This window comes from Amphiura filiformis, chromosome 2 (genome assembly GCF_039555335.1).
Source record: "Amphiura filiformis chromosome 2, Afil_fr2py, whole genome shotgun sequence".
Taxonomy (NCBI): Eukaryota; Metazoa; Echinodermata; class Ophiuroidea; order Amphilepidida; family Amphiuridae; genus Amphiura; species Amphiura filiformis.
In genome coordinates, this window is record NC_092629.1 from 89,492,952 (window position 1) to 89,517,626 (window position 24,675).

The window sequence follows — 24,675 nt, forward strand, 5'->3', positions numbered from 1 at the left end:
TTATTTTACTACATGTATAGTATAAATGTTGCAGTCCTCTCCAAATCGATAAGGACCCCTTTCCGTTGATACACTTTCAAACCGACCATCCTCTACAAACGACTGGAGGGCGGAGTCTAACTTGCCGTCTTTAAAATCCTCTGCTCCAAGTAGATACTTATCAGGCACATTGAATATTATTACCCCACCTAAAATGACAATGATAACAAACGTGAAATGAATAAAGGGGTATTTCTTGATTGTACCACCAAAAAAGCCCCGTAAGCTTTTACCAAAATAATTTTCATTGCATTCGGATTAATTTGCAACTTTCACCTTTTGTATTGCATATCAATATAAGGGGCTGTGCAATAATTATGAGCCCTAGGGAGAGCAAATTGGGGGTTTTTGGCGAGCCGAAAGGGGGGGGCGATTTATGGCACATTCATGGGGCGCCTTTTAATTGAAACGCTCTAAAACGGCTTAGGAAAACAGTGCGGAAACGCTTTAACATGCAAATTTTCCTGCTCGTTGCGCTCGCAACATATATCTAGACCATTTAAGGTTTGCAAATTGGGATCCCAAAAATTTGGCATGTGCAAGGGGGGCAAAGATATTTTGGCGGGCCGACTGAGAGGGGGGGGGCAAGCGATTTTTGGCGGGCTGTTTGGGAATTCCCCCTCCCCCGGAAGGGGGCTCATAATTAATTATTGCACAGCCCCTAACGTGATTACCAAATCGCCACTTGCACAAAGATATTTGGCTATTTCAGACCATTACGTGAATTACAGCACTACATAGGCCACTGTGTTCGGGTTGTTGGCAATACGATGGAAAAAGTACAACATATTTTTATCAAATGACTGAATCTGCAAGAAAAAGTTAATGCACACAGACACTACATGGTGTCCTACGTTTCTGATGAATACGAAATTTCTTCTTTTATGGAGTAATGCTTACGAAGTGTCCCTTTAGATTTAGTGTTCAAGTTTGATAGGTGATGAAGTTATTAGTTTAAACCTGTACCATGGCTGTCGGCAATTGGTTTAGTGTGTGTGTTTTTCATGATTATCGATTTTGTTGTTAGACAAGTGATACGCTGTCTTCCCAGCAAACGCAAAACGTTTTACAGAAAACGTTTAAATGTCGGATTATATAAAGGGTATAAACGTTTTAATAACATTTAAAAAACGTTTTTGAAAACTTAATGACAAACATTCTAAACAGAATGTTATTTAAGTGTTGACAAAATATTTTGCAAAAAAGTTTGCCCAAAATATTTTACAATAACATTTTCATGACCTTTAGGCCTATATAACCCGAAATTTAAATGTTATTAAAACGTTTTGCATAAACGTTTTAAGAACATTTTTGTGTTTGCTTTATTGGTATTCTCACGAGAAACAGAAAGATTTACACAGTTATCAACCGAAGAAAGAACATGACATACAAATCAGTCATCAACTAAATTGATGTAAAGTGCGCTGGCTCTTATTAAAGTGGTTCATTGTTATGCAAATGAGACGGTTTACGATCCGTTGCTTTCACACTGAAACTTCGGGGCTTGCCTTTTGTTATTTTCATATTTCACGTGCTCAAGGACATTTCTTTACACATGAATGAGCATCAAAAGAATCTTCCGCACGACTTTATGGTGCGAAGAAAATATCACATTAGTTTACTCAAATATTGTAATGAAGGAAAATGCTGGATGCAGAGGCGTAGCCAGCTTTCTTGATCGGAAGGCACAAAATAAAAAATTCGGGTGCAAAGATTATGGGTGGTGGCAGAGGTTCTATACTAGACAAAGATGTGGTAGTGAAAAAATACAACCTACCTGGTTTTAGAATTCGAATCATTTCAGGCAAATGTTCAACTCCAAGATGTCCGGGAGCAAATGAAGCCGAAAAGAACAGGGCGTCATACGTATCTACAAAAACAATGACGAAAAGCGAAAATATTAAGGCTGGTCGGAGGGCAGTTGCACATAATGGTGTTTGCACTTAAATATTGAGACAAATAAATCTGCCACACAACAGCTAGGAATGGTATGGGTCATATAAAGGAGATCACAAGATTTTGGTCTGGCTGGAAAAGGTCAAATGTCGCATAAAGTGGCATGTACAGTACATGGAATATTCTGGGAAATCTTCGTCGGGGAGCCACAATTTGTTTGAGAATGGGAGGGGGCAGGGGAGCTAATTCCAAATATTGTATGTGTTGCTTTTATTAAAGGTGTCGAAAGTTCTCAAAAAGTCGAAAGGCCTGAAAAGGGGGTAACATTTCAAAGTTGGTCAATTCACTAGGATCCACAACATGTTCATCTATCAGGGCACAGTTCTTTAACCCCAATACATTTGAACATTCATTGAATGACCTTGGATAATGTGGATACAAAAATTCATACTCTGCAACTTGAGGTCAAATTTTGCACTATGAGTATACCGTATTGAGGTTATCATGGTTATTAAACTATGCCATTGGGATGAGGCCATTTTGCTGTTAAAAAGCATACCAAAGTATTCCTCTTGTCTCATGTCTCAAAAACGTATAAAGTTTTCCAAATATCCGGTTTGATATAACAATAAATAAATGAAGAAAAGGCAAACTGGCATCATAATAAAGGAGAGAGAAAATCAGAACAGCGCGCACTCACGATAACATGTTCTCAGCAGCTCATGACGGATCTGCCGGCGAATTAACAAATAATGATTAAATAAAGATAGGATAAAGGTAAGGGTTAGGGTTAGGGTTAGGGTTAGAGTTAGGGTTAGGGTTAACCCTAACCTAACGAGTTTTCGGACTGACGGGGGTTCGGATTGAGGGCGTTTCGGACTGACTGGGTGATGTTTCGTAACACATCAAAATAGATCATGATCAACAGGCCTTTATAATGGATTTGACCTATCATGTCTTTGAATTGTTATATCAAAACGAATATTAAGGACGGTATACCCTAGATAGGTCAAACTATACATTTTCGGAATCCATATGAAATATGGAATACATGGGTACGGGTATGGTTTTTGAGACAATTTTAAATTTGGAAATTTGAAGCTGTAAAGTTTGATTATCTTTACCAGCCAAATTACCTTACATTTGATGTCAATTATCTCTATAATTATCTCTGTGCCCCCCCTCCTCCTTGGTACCAAAGCCCTATATTTTTGGTTTTTCAATTTCAAGAACAAGAACCTATAATATTTAACGTTTATACGTATTTATATGATGTTAGGACAATCCATACCGTCTTGAATATCAACTTGCTTATCGGACTGGAAACCGGCACAATAGAGCTGTTTGTAGATATTCTTGAGTTTGGCAATGTCCAGCATTCCCTGGGATGGTTCCAAAGCGTCTATGTTTGTAAAACCCTCCAGATGTACCTATATAATAAAAAATATTCAAAAGTACCGAGTAATCACACATTTCCATTTCGCATGCCGATGGTGCATATATTTGTTTGATGTGATCGTTTATTAAATTTTCTAACAAAACATTATAATATAATGTTCAATTCTAGACCTTACTTTCTAGACAATACTAACAACTATCACACTAATATATACATATATTTAAAGCTATTTTTAACATAGATTTTCGTTTCTTTATCAAATTATTCGTCTCTTTCTGCTTTTTGTTGAAGTATAAACTGCATTATTTGTGTTCAAATTGAGGGCGCTATTTACATTATATTGTAAATTTAATTTCGCCAAATTGAAAGAATGGAGTAGGGAAAGTTAAACACATGGCTACCAGTGGACTAACCCCCTACTGTAGCTTTTCTGCTTGCAGACATGTGGCCTATAGGTTATGAAACGCCGCCCAATGGGCCGAAAGGCTTGGGAAGGATTTGACTTTGACTTTTGACAAATAATATAATCTATTCCTTGAATTTTATGATAAAAAGTTTTTTGAAAATTTCCTTGCTATTTGTTACTCTTCTTCTGGTGTTTTACTGCCACTATACTAGAGTCTACACCTTGTAAAGATGAAAACACGATAAACAAGATAAATAGCGCCATCAGTGTTCACTTTTTCTTATAAATGCCATCATGCCATCAAACAACCGTGATGCGAGGGTAGGCCAAACTGAAGACGACTTTAAGTTTAGACTACAAAAAAAAAAAATCGATTTTATTATCTAAATCGATATATTATTGAAAAATAACACTTTGATGGTTTACAAAAGTTGATTCTACAAATCATATACTTTGAAAACTTGCTTGATTTATTGTTGTTAATGAATTTTACAAAAGTGTTGTTGTTTCAGTCTTCCTTACAACATAACTCAAAAAGTATACCTGTGATATTGTTCTTCAACACACTCACTATGAAATTATCAATGCAATTTTTGCCAAAGCTCACTACCCTTTGCAAGATGCTCTAAACTACCAAATCGCAACAGCTTAAAATAGTTCAGTGCTAACTTAAAGTGCCTTCCGAAGCAAAGCAAGTAGAGTAAAGTGTCTTGCTCGAGGACACAAAGAGCCAGCCGAGCTCAAGCGGACCTACTCAGATTTCGGACCCGTGACCTAGGATTCAAAGTGCTCGGCCGTGCTCCTCTATTTATTGTCAAGGCCTCCCTATTGTCAACGTTTTTACACTCTGAACATAGGCCTAATTATGTTGCATTATTTTGTGGCAACTTTTAAAATTGACAACATCAACATGTTATTAAAGCTTTTATAACTTTATCGTAAACCTTTGTGCGCCCATTATGTTACGAAAACGTCATGGTGAAAACGTTTTCGTGTTTTGCTAGGCAGTGGCCTTACTGGACAACACTTTTGAAATGGGCAAAATCGTCTGTCCCGGCGTCTGCCACGCTACCAAGATGACTTTACTAGAAATGCGCGGTAAAATTTTCCATTCTTATGCTCAAATGGGGTAAAATGAATATTATAATTATTGTGACCTAAAAATGACCTTAAAGAAGATGCACATTACAAAATTGGTCGATTTTGTGCTATTATTTCGATCCTGGACCCTGGATCGGTACGCCACTGCTGCAGTAGCAGCTAGTAGCACCTATTTGTTGAAATTTGCCAAGACTTTGTATACAATACTTCCACAATATTGCTTACATATTCTGCTCCAGCTCCCGTTCCAGCAGCACATTCAAGAAGTCGAGCACTTTTGTCGGAAACAGCTCTAGAAACGGCTCTTGCAAGGTGTTCTCTACCCATATTAGATCGAACCAATCCTCGAGTCTGTAAGAAAAACATAAAGAGTCATGAAGAGAGAGCGTTGCCTATAATATTAGTTTAGAACATGAGGTTCCGATTTCTGAAAAAAATGCTGCAATAACAAGCAATCCGCCGTATAAGTAGCGATGCACGTGCACAGCGTCACCACCATGTCAATAATAACATTTTTACAGACGGAATCACATGGAAATGTAAACGCACCATCAAGCGCTAGATTACAAATAAACTGAATTAATCAAATAAAATTCACCTCTAGAGATATCTTCCCCATTCCGTTGATAAAAAAGAGTTATAATCCTATTGACCAGGATAATTGAAGCTTGCGTCTATATAATTGATAGCCACAGAGCACACACAATTAAATTCATACAATACATACAACAGCTTATGATTTGCAAAGACCGCCACTTGACAATAATTTTATTCATAGCATGTTGCAACGTTAAAGTATTTCTGGTATTTATTCTAAGCTATAGGCCTAATGAAAATGTATGTTGATGGTGATGCATTTTCCATTGATATATCAATGTGTGATTATAATCCCAAATCATAGAAAATATCCTTTTATTTTTGGTTAAAACCATTGTTTGACTTGCAGTTGAATACAGACTTGACATTTAGTATGGAATATTTGTTCGCAAAATTCCACGACTGGTCTGGAAAGGGTCTGCATAAACCGCACGGGCTAAATATCAATTAGAGTGTGTCGGGAGATGGTGTAAATAATTGTTTGATAGAAAATGTGCTTTCCATTATTTACATCATGATGCTCATAATGAAGTTAATTTACCTAAATTGGTGGGTTTAGGGAGGTTGAATTTGAGCTTTGTGGGGGACACAATTTCGGATGATATTCCCTAAACTTCGTCAGCAATTGGCATTCGTCACAGCTGAAGTACACTTTCAATATACCATTCCTAATATTTTTTGAAAATGGGAGGAGCTTAAACATATGGCTCTTAAAAGGGATACGTACTCATTAAGTTTGAAGGCCACCCTGGGGTCAGGTGTTATAAACAAATAAAAAACATCTGCGCGGATTCCCCTGGGGGCCATTCAAACTTTCTGAGTGAGTGTGTACCAGCTTTAAGAGTCATATTTTTAAAAGCTCCTCCAGCTTTCAAAACTGGTAGATTACAAGTGCATTTCAGTTCTGACAAACACTTATTGATATTAAGGTTAAGTAAATATTACCTCCAACCTCAATCAATTTTAAAATGTCAGAATTATCTTGCTAAAATTCGGAAATTTTACCCCCACAAAACTCAAATTCAGTCTCCTTAAATCCGCCATATTAAGATAATTCACTATATTATCAGCGCCATAATGTAAACTCATGGAAAGCACAAACAATTATTTTACACCATCTCCCGACACACGCCAATTAATATTTAGCCCGTGCGGTTTATGCTAAAAAATGTTTTTTGTCGAAACCTCAAGTGTTTCCTTCATCCAATCAGAATTTTTTTTATATCAAACGAAAGCTAACACTTCCCCCTAAAAACACTTTTCGTGACTAGGTCAACAGATAACGCAATTCAATATTATAGCAAGGCGAATGTGCTAAATCTGTTGAAAACTACCTACCCAATTCTCTTTAAATTGAAAATCTTGTGCAAAAAGTTACTATTTTCGCCTGTTTTGTCATACGGTTGTAAATTCAATGAACTATGACTTTTAAAAAAGAGCGCTTACAAATTGATATGAACGGTTATCTGAGCTTTGGTCATTTGGAATGGTTACGTAACAGGCCAAAACCGCCCCAAGCAACTGACTGTATTCCGCTGTCTTTAGAATTTGTTAGCAGCAATACAATGCCCAAGGCATGCACATACCTTTAGGCGGCGCTCAATGAGCAATATTTCTAACAGCTCCCCCATTTTACCCCTGGGTAGAGAGAGGCAAGTGAGGTAAAGCGCCTTGCCCAAATGCACAACACGATGGAGCCACCGGGCTCGAACTCGCAACCCTCAGATTGCGAGGTAGAGCCTATACCGCTGCGCCACCTTGCACCACTGCAAGTTGTCAATATTAGTAAGCAAAAAACACAAACACCAACCTCTTCATATTCCTTGGCATTCCTGTCGTAGAATTCTATCAGTTCCTCAGCAGTACCTTCGGCTCCAATTTTGGCCATCCCTCCGCGCATCCGTTGATCAAGTTTCTCAACTTGTTCTTTCACTACATTGTCGTCACCCTCTTGTACGCCGTTCCAGTTCAAATCGGTTGATCTATTCTTTGACATCCTCGTTCCGATTCTCACCTGCGTGGATTGAAATGATGAAGTCGTTGAATATTATCCCAGAGTTCAATGCATATCTAGGACCCATTTTTTCATTTTTTTTTTAAATTTCGACCAACTTTGAGAAATTTGCACCAAAAATGGTCAAAAAACGCAGATTTTTCAAATAAATCATAAAAAAGCCCGATTTTGGCCCAAATTTAAAATATTTTTGGTGAAATTGGTCGAAATTCAAAAAAATTTTTATTTTTTATTTTCACCAGCTGCAGAATGAGGAAAATAAACTTGAAAATAAACAAATAAAGAAAAAAGAGGAAGTCAGCTAAATGTGATATTATGTTTTCATTAGTGCATAGGTGGACACCTGGAACAAAATTCATGGTTGTGAATTTCAAGCTTTTGATGACTGGAAAATTAGCATAATTATTAGATTTAGAAGACATTCCATACCAATAATTTTTACTTCGTTACCAAAATGTCCATGTGTGAATTTAAGGGGTTGTTTGGAATGACAGGTGAGTCAGGGGTCAAAAACAAAATTTTTACCTTTTTGACCTCAGCACATGTGTATGTATGATCTGCCATACAAAAATTAAAAAAACAATACCTCAAAGTATCATTTTTTAATGTTTTTTGTCATAATCACGCTTTTCTACAAATTTCATCTGTTTGTACCGTGGGCGTGTCTGTTGCCAGGTAGGCCTACATGACAGCATAGACACACGTTACAACCTTGAATAATAATACAGAATTGTGACGTTATATTCTTCTTAACCTATCTTAGAACTGCCTATTATTCCAATTGTTATACTGTTCTGGTTGGTTTATTGCATATACTGTATAGAAATTATGCAATATGACGTCGAGCATGACAGAGTCACCTTCATTCAAATAAAATTCAGGTACCCGTAAGGTACCACGGAGCAATTCGCACGATAATACAATAAAACAGATGAAAGGTATAAATGGTTGTGGAATCGAATTGCAGACCTGTCCCTCTGTCACCTTAGAACTGCATCTCGTAGGCAATGGTAGGTAATAAACCAAGCGGAACGGTATAACAATGGAAATAACAGCATGTCTTGGTCTCAATTCAAGATGTGCAATTTGGACACACCTACTCGTTGGCTGATTTATACTTCAACAGTTCCTCAAAGCTATATCAGAAAAGCCACTATCTCATTGTTCATTGGCCCGCAGTATGCGCTCGCCCCGGGGCACTCAACTTTAGAATTGATGGGTACATGTGCCTACAAGCGTCGCGAAGTAGGCGCATATCAGTACAAAACGTTGGGGTTTTTTTTATTTAAAAAAAAGGGTCATTATGTACAAACAAAATGAAAAAGGGGTCATTGGGTATAATATTTTGAAAACTGAAGGTGCCTGGTCATCGGGTATAGTCGGCTTCAAAAGAGGGGCATATATTGACAGGCACATACCGTCACCTCTAAAGTTGATGCCCCCCTGGGTGCTCGCATTATATTTTGTTCATGGCTCGGCTTTTAAAACTCCCACACATCACAATAAGGCTATTGAAAAGTGTATAGAATAGCTAATGATAGCCAGGTCCCTGCGATTAGTCGCGGACCCGAGCGACAATATAGTAAACACATCGAGTTTATAACACAAGTGACAGTAGTCGTGAATTATGGAGGTTTCATTGAACTTCTACCAGCAAAATATGGAATAATACTAACACAAGACACCAATCGAGATGATGATACCAGCCATAATGGAAGGCTTGTATTTGACCTTCTTATGAATCCAATTTCGTGGCGAGAAGTTAAAAAGGTAATGTATATTTCAAGAAATTTGGGTTCAAAAATTCCGTATCAGCTCGTATCATCAATTCCGTAAATATGGCGTATAGAGGCACAACTTGACAATAAACTGAACTATTTAAACGTAAAGGACGCACTGGATACACATAAATTTGTGTTTCCTTGCTGGCGGAATAGTTGCAAAACTCTTTTTGTCAAAAAAGTTGGACAATTTATGAATTATGATTGGCAAAATAGCGAAAGGAAATAGACTTTTCCAACCATGTAAAACTACACTGGGTTGTTGACATGGTCGACATACATTAAGGCATATGCATGTTCCTAAAGTAGGAGGTAAGTACTGTAATTAATTGTTTAAAGTGCTCAACATACCAGCAAAAAGTCATAGGGTCATCAGAGTACAGGGACTTTGTGAAATACTGGGTACAAAAAAAAAAAGTGCGTGAGGCGATATGCAACATCAAATATAAAAGCCGATTTACATAATTTCCCATGACCTTACAGAAGTGATCGTGCTCAAATATAAAACTATAGAGTTTGGTCCTTGATATGCACCATCAATTGTGTACTTGGGATCAATATTGCTAGGCAAACAATCACAGCAAACATGCCAAAATCCTCCCATTTCTCCTCCATTTACACACATATAAACCCATCCCTTAAAGGCCCATTCAGTGATTTGCTCATCCGGACGATCATAAAAATCATCAAAATTCAGATTTGGTACCTTTGTCATTGTCATAAATGTGTTAACATAGCCTGCTAATGCTAGTGGTTCAGCCGAAAGCCATGTATTTAAGACAAAAAATGAGGAATTTACATGAAGCTGTAATTTATATACTGACAGTATATAAATTAGCTACACTAGTGCGCCTGTAGCTGTAATGGCCTTGTAGCTATTAGGGCACCAGCTGCATGATAGAGATATTGCTTGACTCCTGATGACCCTTTTTGACTTTATGACATGTTCCTGACATATCAATGATTCTTTTACCATGTTTAAACCCAATGGACAACCTTTGACCTCGAATGACCTCGGTTTAATTTTGTTCATACTCCCGTGATATGGAAAGTTCTTCTATCCAGATAAAGGGAAATTTGAAACTTTGACCCCCAGATGACCTTTGACCTCGGATGACCTCGATATAATTTTTGTCATGCATGTAGTCTACTGTAGTATACCATTTAAATTTATCATCCTCTAATTCCACCATGGAAAATCCACCAATCCTGTTCTGATCCAACAGCTACCGGTATCTATCCACGCGAGTCACTGGGGATGTGGAGACTGTGTTGTGTTTTATGCATGGAATGATGTGAATTGTTTTAAAAAGGAATGCAAAGTAGTCTACTGCGCATGATGCGTCTGTCGTCATTCATAGATTGATAGATAGACAGACTCGCGGTATCTAAGATGGCTGGATTGGTCAAGAAGATCCAGACACAGATTGAATACATGTTTTTAATTTTACAGCAGAATGTGAATTATTTATTTATCGTTTAATCTATCTTAAGTGAAAAACGAGAATCGTTACACCTGTAGCATGATAAAACAGTAAAAACAATTTTGTATTGTTGTGTAATCGATGCCTTCTTCGATTTCACGAAGGAACTCTTGATAAACTTGATGCTATCATTGAATACATGTACAGCCTTCTCCCCTAGTAAAAGTGGCACAATTATTGTGATTTTACCCTTTCGTTGTTAACTAAACATATCTCGAGATTAAAACAAGCAAATTGAACAGAACAAATGGCATTCAAGAGCTAAGACTGTGCCCTTGACGATGATGTAAGCATCATGTCACAACAGTATTTCATAATTGCCAAAGAGGGCGCTTTTTACTTGCACATTTTATTTTTGAGACAGGCTGTAGTTTTGTAACATGTCCTAAATTTTTAGCTAATTTAGATACTTGTAAATATTCGCACTTTGGTGTTTTAGCAAGTAGGGCACGGCATGGCCTGCAAAATTCCCTGCAAAAACAGCGGCCATATCTGTCCATAACTTGGTCAGTGCAGCGAGCCAGGGGATTTCAAATGGGTGATTATTGATTGGCAAGTGCCATATTTGGGCATAAGTGCAGTGCACCATTTAATGTGGAGGATAGACTAGACTTTATCGATTGATTTTGCTGGAATAGTTTCCTATTAACCAGGTTTAAGTACTGCAAAGGTCGAATCATGTTTGCTGTGCAGTATAATTGCACTATGGGTACCGATATATCATGTCATGTTCTAGGTATGTTTCGGAGAGCAAGTCTAATAATTTTTTGCCTTGTGTATTTGCCCTTAATTTATAATGACTAAAATATCGCTCATTTTGGAAATCAAAGACAAATTAACAAAACCTTACCTGCTTTACGACACACCAAAACTTAGCAATTATATTATCGTTCCTTTTTTCTCCTTAGGTTTCCAATGTCATACACCATGTACACCGCCGCAGAATATGTACGTTTACACCACAAAGGTTTTTTCACTCCAAAGAATTATCGAAATCCAGTACAAACTCAGTCTTTGTCAAAGACTACTCGCGATTTAGAGGGACACGCGCCGCTAGTCACAAACCGCGATGCCCACGAATAGCGAACGGAGCGGTTTTCAAAAGTGTGTGGTTCCCAGTAGTTTATCTCCATATGGGTAATATAGGTACACAGTCTGTAGCACAGACTATAGTACAAACTATGACAAAAGGCAAAGTTCAAATGATGATCATTACCATTTCTTTACTGGGTTTATTTTTTCTGTAACACAGAACGCTATTTGGGACTAGATATGATGCAAAAGAAATCATCGTCTATATAATATTGTATTTATTTTGAACCGATTTTAAATTTGGATTATGATGTACACCCAAAGATGTACACATTATTATTTAAAGGTCAGGTCTATTGCAAAAACAAGTTTATCTCTATTCGAAGAGAATAATTATTACATTACAAGTTGACACTCGTGTTCTTCCCCCGTTTGAAGCGTAGGCCTACGTGTTCGTCCCCCGTTTGGCTGATGACGTAGGTAAATGAAGCGGACACCATATCCTGCTCGCATTTACTTGTGTGACAAGTTTGACATTGGCAACAATAAGTTGTACTCTTATTTACCATAACAATGGTGCATAACAATATGCAGACTATTGTTCTCATTTCGGAAACAAAGCCCACCCAGTATTGTTACTATGCGTTTGCTTTGTAATATTTCATCCAACCGATATCGCACAGGAAAATCAGATACATGAGATTGTGGACGTTTGCTAGTATACAAATATTAACTGTCTATGAGTGTGATGGTCGAAATATAATCACGAGGTGAAAGATGGATTGTTCCATTCCACGAGCCGGAACGGCGAGTGGAATGGAACAATACATCTTTCACCGAGTGATTATATTTCGACCATTACACGAATTTAAGACAGTTAATATTTGTTTTATATCACTCATGCATAAATTCTATTACTAAAATACTATTTAAGGTAGGAAATACATTTTTTCATCAACATAACACCATTCTTTGCCGTGATATACTTCACATTTTGGGGTCTACCCCATAACTAAATCGGCGAGTCCAAGAGTCAGCGCACGGCTTAGCGCAGGCGTACTACGGCAGAGCACTATGATAGTAAAGACTATCACACGGAGAGGGTGATGGTAAAAATGGCAAATGGTAATCAACCAATGAACTGTCTAGAATTTATGTATGAGTGATATAATCTCAGATGATCACGATGAAATGCTAAGCTCAAATTATTTTGATTTTTGATTTAAACTTTTGATCCAAACACAAGGAAATAATTCCTACCTCGGAATTTTCAGATGGTACTCCATCTTTCATCAGCGAGTGTGTGACTGTATCAGGTCGTGAGTTTCTTGACCTTTGACCTGATAACAGACTCGTAGACTCCTGAAAGCTTGAACCGGCCCCCGTCTTTGTTGAGAGATGGTTGGTTGGCTTTGATGTGAACTGCTTCTTTGACTCCACGTTGGAACCACCTGCTGTCTCTGTCAAGTATGCGGACTTTATCCAAGTCCACAAAATGTCCCGGAGACTCGATGTGAATGTGGTTCGAGACCTCTGATACTGTACTACTGGGTCTCCTGTGTTCATTGAAACGTGTTTTTAGAGAGCGTTCAGTTTCGCCAATATAGGCTTCTTTGCACTGTCCGGTACCGGTAACAGTTTTGCCCTGGCAAGGGATGTAATATACCGGACCTGTAATGTCCTTCTTATCTGTCTTGTCCTTGGGTGACACGAGGATTTGTCTAAGTGTGCGAGTCGGTTTGAAGAAAACGCTAACACCGTAGTTGCTAAAAGTCCTTCTAATGGCTTCAGAAGTGCCTTTGATGTAGGGGAGAACTACGTGACCTTTATTTGGGCGTTTATCGCCCACGTCGCTCGTTTTGTGAGTTTTTGGTTCTGTAGCTTTATCGAGAGCCCATTTGGGGTATCCGCATTTCACTAAAGCATTGTTCACATGTGCTTTCTCGTCTTCGCGATCCTGGAGGTTAGTGACCACGGTGTCGGCCCTATGGTACAAAGTTCGGATGACTCCAAGTTTGTGATCAATGGGGTGATTAGACGAGAAATTGAGATATTGATCGGTGTGTGTGCTTTTGCGGTAAATGGTGACTTTGATGGATCTGTCAGGTTGGATTACGGTGAGAGTGTCTAGAAAAGCAAGCGAGTCGTTTTCCTCTCCTTCGGTGGTGAATTTGATGTCCTTGTCCAGCGAATTTAGATGGTCGGTAAATTCTTGCGAGTGACACTTCTTAAGTTTGCAGTGGGTGTCATCTACATAGCGAAACCACCACAGAGGGGGGTGGGGTGCTGTCGCAATAGCTCTCTGTTCAAGGTCTTCCATGTAAATGTCGCACAGTATCGGAGAAAGCGGAAGGCCCATGGCCGCACCGTGTAGCTGTTCATAATAGTCTCCATTGTAAATAAAATACTGTTTCAGACAGGTTTCACAGAGTCTAACTATCTGGTCAGGTGTTAATTCAGTTCTATCACCGAGGGCACTATCCTGTTCTAGGCGAGAACGTACAATCCGAAGTGCTTTGTCCACAGGGACAGATGTAAATAAGGCACTGACGTCATACGATCTCAACTCCTCATCCTCCTCTACTCTTTGATCTTGGATAAGTTCAACAAATTGCTGCGAGTTGGAAATATGATGTTTGGTTTTTCCGACAAGAGGTGACAAAATGTCCGCGACTAATTTGGAACAGTTATAAGTGATGGAGCCAATGCAGCTGACAATTGGGCGCAATGGAGTGTTCAATTTGTGCACCTTGGGAGTCTAGGAGTCTACGAGTCTGTTATCAGGTCAAAGGTCAAGAAAATCACGACCTGATACAGTCACTCACTCGCTGATGAAAGATGGAGTACCATCTGAAAATTCCGAGGTAGGAATTATTTCCTTGTGTTTGGATCAAAAGTTTAAATCAAAAATCATGATTTATACCAACACAGATGAACTTTCATGAACGTCAAATTATTTGTTTATTTTTTAGGCCTAATATTTCTCATGATATTGATATACATGTGAATTGTAATATCACAATTTACTAATATATAAAAAAAGAAGCGGCTGATTTTATCCATATGTTTAAAAACCATTAAATTTGTAATACTTAATTTAGAGGGTTTTTTTCTGTGTACAAAAAAACAACAGTATACGTTCTGTCCATTGAGAGCGTTTATAGTCCCTTTTCTCAAAGCGGGCACATCTCATTTCATGACATCACCTTTTTTCTAGGCCAAATCTGTCTCTTTCTAAGGAAACTCACCGCTTAAAGGCCGCTACAAATATCTGGAAAACACATTAAGTTGGGAGCTGTACAAAGTTTGGTGGTATAGAGGTGAACATTGACTTGATTATATTTTAAGCCTACTTAATTGGGTTGTCCTTGAAAGTTTGCCTGGTCAACTGGACCCCCCTTTAAGTTGGTTTTTGCGGAATATCAATTTTAAACGTCTTATTTTCTCAAAAAAGGAGTCATTATAATATTAGCTTGCCAATGATATGATGTTGTTTTTGCAATAGACCTGCCCTTTAAGGCCAAAAGAGAAAACAAGTTTGTTTCCAGTATAGCAGGTCTGAAAAGTGCAATGCGGTGTTTAATATTTTGCTTTTGAATACAAATAAAACCCTAACAGTACTTGCACGTGGTTTTTTTTTTTCCATGCAACTGCACTATGTGCATGTCTACTCAGGGCCGGATTTACCATTGGACCAGATGGGCCCGGGCCCAGGCCCCCAAAAATTTTGCGCGCTTCTCACGCACTGGCCTTTACATATCAAAATTCACCTTCATTTTGGGCTAAAATTGTCTTACATTGAAAGCTTCACCCGCAAATTTCCTAGTTCTTTTACTATTTGTAAACCAACACTTGGTAACTTAAGTGCAATAACGTTCCTCACGGTGAGTTTGGGGCCTCCGAATTTTGGCCTGGCTCAGGGCCCCCCAAAAGGTAAATACCGGCCCTGTATCTATTTAGGGGAGGGGGTGAGGGCGGCTTATATTTTGGTCCCGAGGTGGGATGGTCTTAGAGGTGATACGCACCTGTTCATCCCATTCTTTGCACTGGTATCAATTTGTTGTTTTTTATCCCTATTTTAGACAATCGAGTACTTGACAGAGAACAAATATAACTAGTGGCAAATGATGGCCATAGACCACAAACCTAGGTGGGGCGTGTTGGTGTTGTGGAGGTATCTGACCCCTGCAAAATGTTCCAAAAATGTTCCCCTGGTCATGACGTTTGTTGTCACCGAGTTTGAGTCCCTTTCTCCTTACGGTTGTCCAGAAAATGCAATTTTAAAATTTGACCCCAGATGACCTTTGACCTGACCCCTGCAAAATGTTCAAAAATGTTTCCGTGGTCATCAAGTTTGTTGTCACCGAGTTTGAGTCCCGTACCCCTTACAGATGTCCAGAAAAGACATTTTAAGATTTGACCTCTATATGACCTTTGACCTGACCCCTGCAAAATGTTCCCCTGGTCATGAGATTTGTTGTCACTGAATTTGAGCCCCATACCCCTTACAGGTATCCAAAAAGTGAATTCTAAGATTTAACCCCAGATAACCTTTGACCGACCCCTGCAAAGTGTTCCAAAATGTTCCCCTGATCATTAAGTTTGTTGTCACCAAGTTTGAGCCCCGTACTCCTTACAGATGTACAGGAAATATACCCCCATACCCCTTAGAGATATCCAGATAATACAATTTTACCCCCTTAATGACCTTTGACCCCTAATTCTGTATGCAAGTTATAGGTGTGTGGTATAGCCGATGCATATATATGCAAATGACATCATTGTACTATATATAATATGTGACAGAAGAAGCATTTTGAAGGTATTTGGTTAAATACCGGAAATGCCCTCTTAATGACCTTTGACCTCAATTCTGTTTAGACCCTATGGCCACTGGATATAGCCGATACATATGTGCAAGCACAGACCATAGAACTTTCTAGGGTCTGTGGTGCAAGTGACATAATTGTAGGGTGTAACATGTAGGAGGAGAAGCAATTTGAAGTTATTGTCAGAAAGAAGAAGAAAGAAGAAAGATCGGATAGCAAAACAGTGCCTAGCTCGGGGGGTTGTAAACCCCCCCAGCTAGGTAAGAAAGATCGGATAGTAAAACAGTACCTAGCTGGGGGGGTTGTAAATACCCCAGCTAGGTAATCAACATGATCAATGCTCATCATCTGCACATTATAATATCCACAACAGCAGTGAACTTCTGAATGGTGAAATCGGAGTAAGTAGCTGACATCATCTGCTTGGAGGTCAGTGAAATTAGAGTTGTGACTCGGTTGCAGCAAGGGGTGGTTTTATTACCCAATTGGAAATCAACTTCCAGCTGCAAGTCTGATTCTACTTTTGATCTCTGTTCTGACCATGCTCACTATATAGTATACTTCCATGATTATATGTGCAAGTGACATAGCATTTTGAATTTGTTACAGAGTATGAGTTTTTTTGTACCCAAATTTGTTTATTAGGTTATTTGTTTATAAGGTTATTCAATGAATATACAAATATATTGGGGTTCAAGAACTGTGCCCTGATAGATGAGTCCGATTGCCAGCGGAAGAAACGACTGAATCCAATACCTAGGTGGGTGTAAACCCACCTAGGTAATTATTGAGAATGCTGTTCAGAAAAGTTTTATGGAGAAGATATCAGGATGTGTGGAACACACAGAGGCACTCGCGGAAATGCTCCAAGATGCCATAATTAAGCAACGGCAATACAAGCCAATTGTTACAACCTGGCTGGATTTGCAAAATGCATATGGCATTAATTGTTCCCACACAATCTTATACAGCAGGCTTCTCAACTAGTTTATTAAAAGTGCCAGCTGGAAAATTTGAATGATCATGAAGTGCCAACATGTCAAGGGAGGACTTCGCGAGGTAGTGCGTGTGCATAGCGGATAAGGTGGTGCTTTATCGGGGGTCCAAGGGGCAGCGCCCCGGAAGTTCCTGGCAGAGGTGGATTTAAGGAAAGGCCTGGTCAGCAAAGTAGCCTGGGGCCTTCCAGAAAGGCAGGGTTTCAAATGGTGATCGACGTAACGGTGAAACTCCGGCCTTTTTTAAAGAATGGGGTGAAACTCGCCAATTTTATTCTTTCAACACGTACAAACATCAGTGTTTGCATTTTTCTGAACGAACATAAACATTCTTTAGTAAAAAGTGCCAGTTACGGGGAAGGGGGGGGGGGGCACCTACCATGATTGGGGGCACCGGGTCTGTTGGGTGGGGGCACAAGCCGTTTTTCGGCAATTTTCCAATGGGATTTTCTAAATTTTGCAATCGAGTGGGGCCCATGCCCCCGTGCCCCTATGACGTTACGCCATTGAAAAGTACGAAAAGACAAACATGAAAGCGAGGACAAAATTTACCATTTACGCGAAGCTTTCATATTTTTATTACCAATCTAATCCTAATAAGGTCATATTGCGTTGAATGAAATCAAATATCAAGACATCAAAATAATTCAAGACCTAACAATTAAAATCAACTTGGAATTAACGCGGGATAATTTGCAGATACTTTTTCCGTTACGATATAAATATGGTGTCACTTATTTAAAGGAGTATTTCGTGATCCTAGCATCCTCTTTTTATGACATTTTTAGTTATTTTTCAGTACATATCCACGAAAAAGCATATTCCCAAAATTTCAGTTGATTCCGATTTTGCGTTTGCGAGTTATGCATGATTATGTGTATTACACTGCTCCATAGACAATACGTTGTAATTTCGTTCTGGTGCACCAGAATGAAATTCAAATTTCGCGATATCTTTGCTAAACGAATTAATCTGCAAGAAATATTTTGTACATAAACATTATGTAGCCAGAGTACTCTAGTGATATAAAAATCTCAACTTTTTTTGAGAAAAGTGGGGGGATGAGGCTGTGGATCACGAAATGCCCTTTTAAGTTACTTACAAGTTTCCTTTAACCTATAAACTTGAATAATGTGTCAAGTGTAAGCATAGACAGTAGTAATAAGGTCGTCATGCTTGATATTTTACACTATTCAAGAACTGCACGTAGATGAGTACAATACGATGACGTACGACGTATGTAGATGTTGACCGGTCATGTTAAATAGATATGAACTTGCGCGTGACACATACGCAAATTCTAGAATAAAGTGTGCAATGCCTATATGACTGAAATACATTCATGGTTTGCTTGCTTCCTATTATTAACCACTCATATTTACTTGTGATTATATCCATATGCACTGCAAAAACAAGTGTTAATAGATTAACACTATTTGAGCAACACTTTTTAAACATGTTAAACCGTTAATATATTAACATTTATGTTAAAATATTAACAATTGTGTGTTAAAATATAAACACAAATGTTAATATTTGAACACATTAACGGTTTAACGTGTTTAAAAAGTAACACTTAATATTAACACTTGTTTTTGGAAAGTGGTGTTAACGTGTTAAAGCATTTAAAAATGAACATCCTCATTTAATCATAGTGTTAATGTGTTAATAAAAGTGTAAAAGTGTTAATATTTTAACACATAATTGTTAATATTTTAACACAAATGTTAATATTTTAACACATTAACGGTTTAACATGTTTAAAAAGTGTTGCTCAAATAGTGTTAATCTATTAACACTTGTTTTTGCAGTGTGAAAAGTACATGTTATTGCCTTTTTTGGCATATACACACCAGCAATCTGATGCATCGTTTGTGTGTGCCCAGCATGAAGAAAAAAAACCCCGATATGACTAACTAAACAGCAAAGTTAATATAGTGTTATTTTTGGTTTGTGTTTTTTTTTCTCTTTTTTTGATTGAAGCAAGGGGGGCCTGTAGGCCAAGATAGCAAGGAGCAAGGGGCCTCAGCAACTGCTGACTTGCTGACAGCTTAAATCATCCATTGGCTCCTGGATTTCAAGTTTTTAAAGGCCCGGATTGGGTATTTTCACCCCTTTTTTGTTCAAGATTTATGTGAAATAATTATTAAAATGACCGTGCGCCATTTCGTGCGCCTCTTCGACTGACTCCAAGCGCCAAAGGTGACGCGCGCGCCGCCAGTTGAGAGGTCCTGTTATACAGTTTGCCTTGGAATAGTACCATGTATTAGAAAGATCATCTTCAATTATTACGATGAGCTTTTCATCAGAGTGAAAACTGATGATTGGAACACAGACTGGATTAAATGTTGTACTGGTGTATTCTAAGGATGCCCATTTATCTTGCATCTTATTCCTAACAGTATTCAATCTGTGTCTGGATCTTCTTGACCAATCCAGCCATCTTGAATACCGCATGAGTAGCTCAGACCTTACATCGTCAGCCAAGGCATATGCAGATGACCCTTGTAGCAAGAAGCCTAGAAAGTTGCCAGCAACTTATTAACATTGTCAACAGCTTCCTCAACTGGACAAGAACTGTGAAGCCCAAACCATCCAAATGCAGATCGATCTCATGTGATGAAGAAAGTAATTTCAAACACAGAACAAAAGTTGAATGGCCACAAGATCCAATATGTAGCCTAGAATCCTCAGCTACAAATAGACGGACAGATGATCACCTATATTCACAACCAGCCCATGAGATTCCTATGAAAGCTCATCTATGAAGATCTAAGGATGATGGCATGATGATTAATCAGAAACTGGAAACTACTGATAAAAAAAGTCAACTGAATGGAATCATGAAAGTGTGGACATGCAATCATAATATGATCATCCCCAATATGACATGGGAGTTCACTATATACAATCTCCCAAAAACCTACATCGAGAACCTGGAGGCAACCTGTACGAAGTACTTGAAGAGATGGGCCGGAATTAGCAGGTGCACCACCAATTTATTTATTTAATAGTGCATTGTACAGAAGTAAAGGAAAACATGGCCTACAGTTGAAAACATTCACCACCGCTGTCAAATGCATGCTGGTCATCAAATACCATCTGAACAAATACTCCAGAGATGGAAAGCCCCAAACACTATATGTGATTGATTGGAAAACAAGAAAACCAAGAAGAGGTGGAATGGAGTTAAAGAGCTAGAACAGAACACCCATGAGCCAGAAAGAGCACAGAAAATGCCTCACTAATCTGGTGAAAGAAGTGAATGAAGACGATATGATGGTTTACCTCTACGAATGTGCTAAACAAGGACAGTGGCTGAAATGAGACTCCGCCATGCAAACTGACTCCTCATGGAAGAAGCTCCTATATGTCTGGACATCAGGACCAACTTCCTTCACCTGCTAATCTGAAACTGTGGGGGAAACCAATCTTGGACTGTGCCAACTCTGTAACTACCGTAACTGTACTCTGCTCCGCATCCTGAAATGTTGCAGCTACTCGCTTGAAAATGGAAGGTGCAACTGGCGCCATGACCAAACAATAAGAACACTGGCATCAGGCCTGGTACCATATATTGCTGAGGCTAATAACCGAGCAAAACAACAGAGTTAAATACTCCAGACTTCATCCCTACCATTGCTTTCCGTACAGCATAAGTCTGGTCCTAAGTCCAGAGACCCCAAGTCACACTATACCGTGAAAATAGGCCTCGATGGTGACAGTGTTGATGTTTTACCAATGACTATTCCTCAACGACATTTTTCATAGCTATACACTAGTCCTGCCTGCTGCCTTACATCACCCGGGTGGACCGTTGCAACGGTGTGGCACGTCCCTTGCTAGTGTAGCTTAAGCCCTGTTATTCATAGGCTTAAGGTGGTATTGGATGCATTTTCTAGAAATTAGAAAATGCTTTGAGCATATTTTAAACAGATTAATTGAGTAGGGTAAAAAGTACACTGATCAATATGCCTTTTGTTTGAGCAAATCGGACATACGGTTTCCAAAATACATCAATTTATATTTTCTTTGTATCCTATTGTTTTTGTCAATAATCAATATAGTTAATGAGCTAAAAGGACAGGAAAGGCTCATTAATATGTAATTTTGCCAATATTTTGCTAAAATCAATGCATAAATGTTCAGGGTACTTTTATTTTGCATACTTTTGCGCTGAAACTTGGTCAAAGTGTTTCTAATATGTTCTAATGTATTATATAGTGAAGCCGCCCCCTAATATGCAATTAGGCAAATTAGGGGCGGCTTCACTATATAATACATTAGAACATATTAGAAACACTTTGACCAAGTTTCAGGCAAAATTATGCAAAATAAAAGTACCCTGAACATTTATGCATGGATTTTAGCAAAATATTGGCAAAAAATTATATGTAAATGAGCTTCTCCAGTCATTTTAGCTCATTAACTTGATTGCTTATTGATAAAAACAATAAGATACAAAGAAAATATAAATTGATATATTTTGAAAACCGTATGTCCGATTGACTCCAAACAAAAGGCATATTGATCAGTGTAATTTGCTCTACTCAATTAATCTGTTTAAAACATGTTTAGAGCACTTTTATAATGCCTCCATAACCACCTTAAGTACAAGCTGATTTTGTTTGTTTGTAAGTTAGACTGCAACAAAGTGATTTTTCCAATTTTGTCATCTTCCAAGAGAGAACTACACCAAGAGTGCCCATCTTAAGAAGGGTGAAATTAGACTCCGAAGATGACCGCGCTGGTGATCTACCAATGGACTACCCCTTGTAATATTTTCCGAATGCATTTTGCTATTTTATATCTGTTCTTATGATGTTGTGCAATCACCATGCAGTGTATAGAGTGTAATCAATCAATCAATCAATCAATCAATCAATCAATCAATCAATCAATCAATCAATTAATAAATAAACAAATCAATCAAACAATCAATCAAATAATTAATTAATTAATTAATTAATTAATTAATTAATTAATTAATTAATTAATTAACTAACTAATTAATTAATCAATATATTAAATCAATAAATCAATAAATAAATAAATAAATAAATAAATAAATACATAAATGAGAAGTAATTCATTGGTAGAGCACCAGCATAGTCACCGTCGGAGCCTTATTCCACCCTTATTAGACTATAAGCCATGCGTCTCTACGGCCCTTGGTTTTCCACTTTCGTTGTCCACCCTTGGGCAGAACATGAAAACACAACAAATCAACAGTAAAGATATGTCTGAATTGATATCCAAAAAGTTCCCACGTTTTACTTTACTCGTTTTGGAGTTATTTGGGGTTAAAAATGTGTTTTTCGCGATTTTTTTCCATTTTTGCCCAAAAATGTCAAATATTAAAATAGCTGTAACTTTCAAAAAAAATTGAGTAGAAATTTCATTTCTATTGTAGATGTTACATATCACATGGATGTCTAACACTGGTGAATAAAAATGTCACAGCACAACTCTAAAATATAAAAAAATTGGCAAAAACCATATTTTTGTGCTATTTTGGCAATTTTGAGCTAAAATTTAATTTTGCATGGGGAAAAAAATAAATATATATTTTATTGATTTCAAAAATATGTCATTATGTCAACCTAGTTATTCTGAACAAAAAAGTTAATGATGGTGAATGTCTGTGACCTATAGTTTTTGATCTATGGCCCTTTCAAATTCACATATGGACTAAAATAGCATGTTTTTGTTCAATATTTCCAATATTACCCCAAAAATGGTCCTTTATGGCCATTTTAACCAACTCGTTAGTTTTTGGAAAGTGGGAACTTCACTTAATAATATGAACATGTAATTGTACTTTAATGTTAAGCTATTTCAAGATCCACTAGTATGCCCACTACCGTGGTAGCAGCAATTTTATCTACTTTCAATGCAGTAAAATGATGACTAAAATGATTTTGCTGCATTGAAAGTAGTAAAATTTACGATATAATTGCTTCTGCCATGGAAACCGAGCTACCAGTGGATCTACAACTAGCTTAAAATGAGAGTACTATAATATATTCATAATATATGTGAAGTTCCCACTTTCCAAACACTGAAAATTTTGTTAAAATTACAAAAAGTACCATTTTCAGCCTAATATTGGAAAAATTGACAAAAACATGCTATTTTAGTCCATATGTGAATTTGAAAGGGCCATAGATCAAAAACTATAGGTCACAGACATTCACCATCATTAACTTTTTTGTTCAGAATAACTAGGTTGACAAAATGACATATTTTTTAAATCAAGAAAATATATATTTATTTTTTTACCCATGCAAAAATTACATTTTTAGGTCAAAAAATGGCCAAAATAGCACAAAAATATGTTTTTTGCCATTTTTTTTATATTTTAGAGTTGTGCTGTGACATTTTTATTCACCAGTGTTGGAAATCCATATGACATGTAACATCTACAATAGAAATGAAAATTTACTCAATTTATTTTAAAGTTACAGCTATTTTAATATTTGACATTTTTGGGCAAAAATGGAAAAAAATCACGAAAAACTCATTTTTAACCCCAAATAACTCCTAAATGAGTAAAGTAAAACGTGGGAACTTTTTAGATATTAATTCAGACATATATTTACTCTTGATTTGTTATGTTTTTATGTTCTGCCCATGACTGGACTACAGAAGTGAAAGATAAATGCCCATGTCTCATAGTCTATATATAGATGAGCACTCCATTATAATGCCTCTCTGAAGGTGTCTCGGGAAGTATTTCTTGAACTGCATATCTCCTTGTCTTGGGTAGGCATCAAACAATTCTCTGAGGTCTCTGGACTTAGGACCAGACTCTGGTGGGTGAAACCGGTTTTAAGGCGATATAATACCCTGATTTTCATCAGTACCCATCTTCTTTTTTGTTGTTGCAAATTGATGAAGTATATAAATATGTTCATCATCTCATGTCCTGAACTTATAAAATATCTCTACATACAAAGTGGTTTTAAACCATTTTAGCCCTATATAATTTTTTTGTTTACTGTATCCTGGTAACTGAGATGTGTGTTTCATAACAAACCATAATTTATTCTATTGAACATGTCCAAGTAGAATACATGAATAGAATACATTAAATCCTTTG

At 37.6% G+C, this 24,675-nt stretch overlaps 2 protein-coding genes across 2 annotated transcripts; both read right to left on the reverse strand.

Annotated features, from left to right (window-relative positions):
* LOC140144507 (methyltransferase-like protein 27) lies at positions 1-11,670 on the reverse strand. Its single transcript, XM_072166321.1, has 6 exons — positions 11,568-11,670; positions 7,249-7,452; positions 5,067-5,192; positions 3,227-3,365; positions 1,817-1,909; positions 1-188 (listed from the first exon to the last, which is right to left on the reverse strand). The coding sequence occupies exons 2-6, from the start codon at positions 7,432-7,434 to the stop codon at positions 1-3; spliced, it is 732 nt and encodes a 243-aa protein (XP_072022422.1). The 5' UTR covers positions 7,435-7,452; positions 11,568-11,670.
* Positions 10,744-21,107, reverse strand: LOC140144514 (uncharacterized). The gene is made up of 4 exons (XM_072166335.1): positions 20,966-21,107; positions 19,866-20,092; positions 13,416-14,363; positions 10,744-10,749 (listed from the first exon to the last, which is right to left on the reverse strand). Exons 1-4 carry the CDS (start codon positions 21,105-21,107, stop codon positions 10,744-10,746), a joined length of 1,323 nt encoding a protein of 440 aa, XP_072022436.1.
* Between the last annotated feature and the right edge of the window lie 3,568 nt (positions 21,108-24,675).

Excerpts from the sequence above, each read along its gene's own strand:
- LOC140144507 (XM_072166321.1), bottom strand. The coding sequence starts at position 7,434 with ATGTCAAAGAATAGATCAACCGATTTGAACTGGAACGGCGTACAAGAG. Across the intron at positions 5,193-7,248 it reads ATGCCAAGGAATATGAAGAG|ACTCGAGGATTGGTTCGATC; the intron begins GTTGGTGTTTGT and ends TTTTTCTTACAG. Across the intron at positions 189-1,816 it reads GATTCGAATTCTAAAACCAG|GTGGGGTAATAATATTCAAT; the intron begins GTAGGTTGTATT and ends TTGTCATTTTAG.
- LOC140144514 (XM_072166335.1), bottom strand. The coding sequence starts at position 21,107 with ATGGCGCCAGTTGCACCTTCCATTTTCAAGCGAGTAGCTGCAACATTT. Across the intron at positions 20,093-20,965 it reads CAGATTAGCAGGTGAAGGAA|GCTTCTTGCTACAAGGGTCA; the intron begins GTTGGTCCTGAT and ends GCAACTTTCTAG. Across the intron at positions 14,364-19,865 it reads ACTCTGATGAAAAGCTCATC|CAATTTGTTGAACTTATCCA; the intron begins GTAATAATTGAA and ends TCCAACTCGCAG.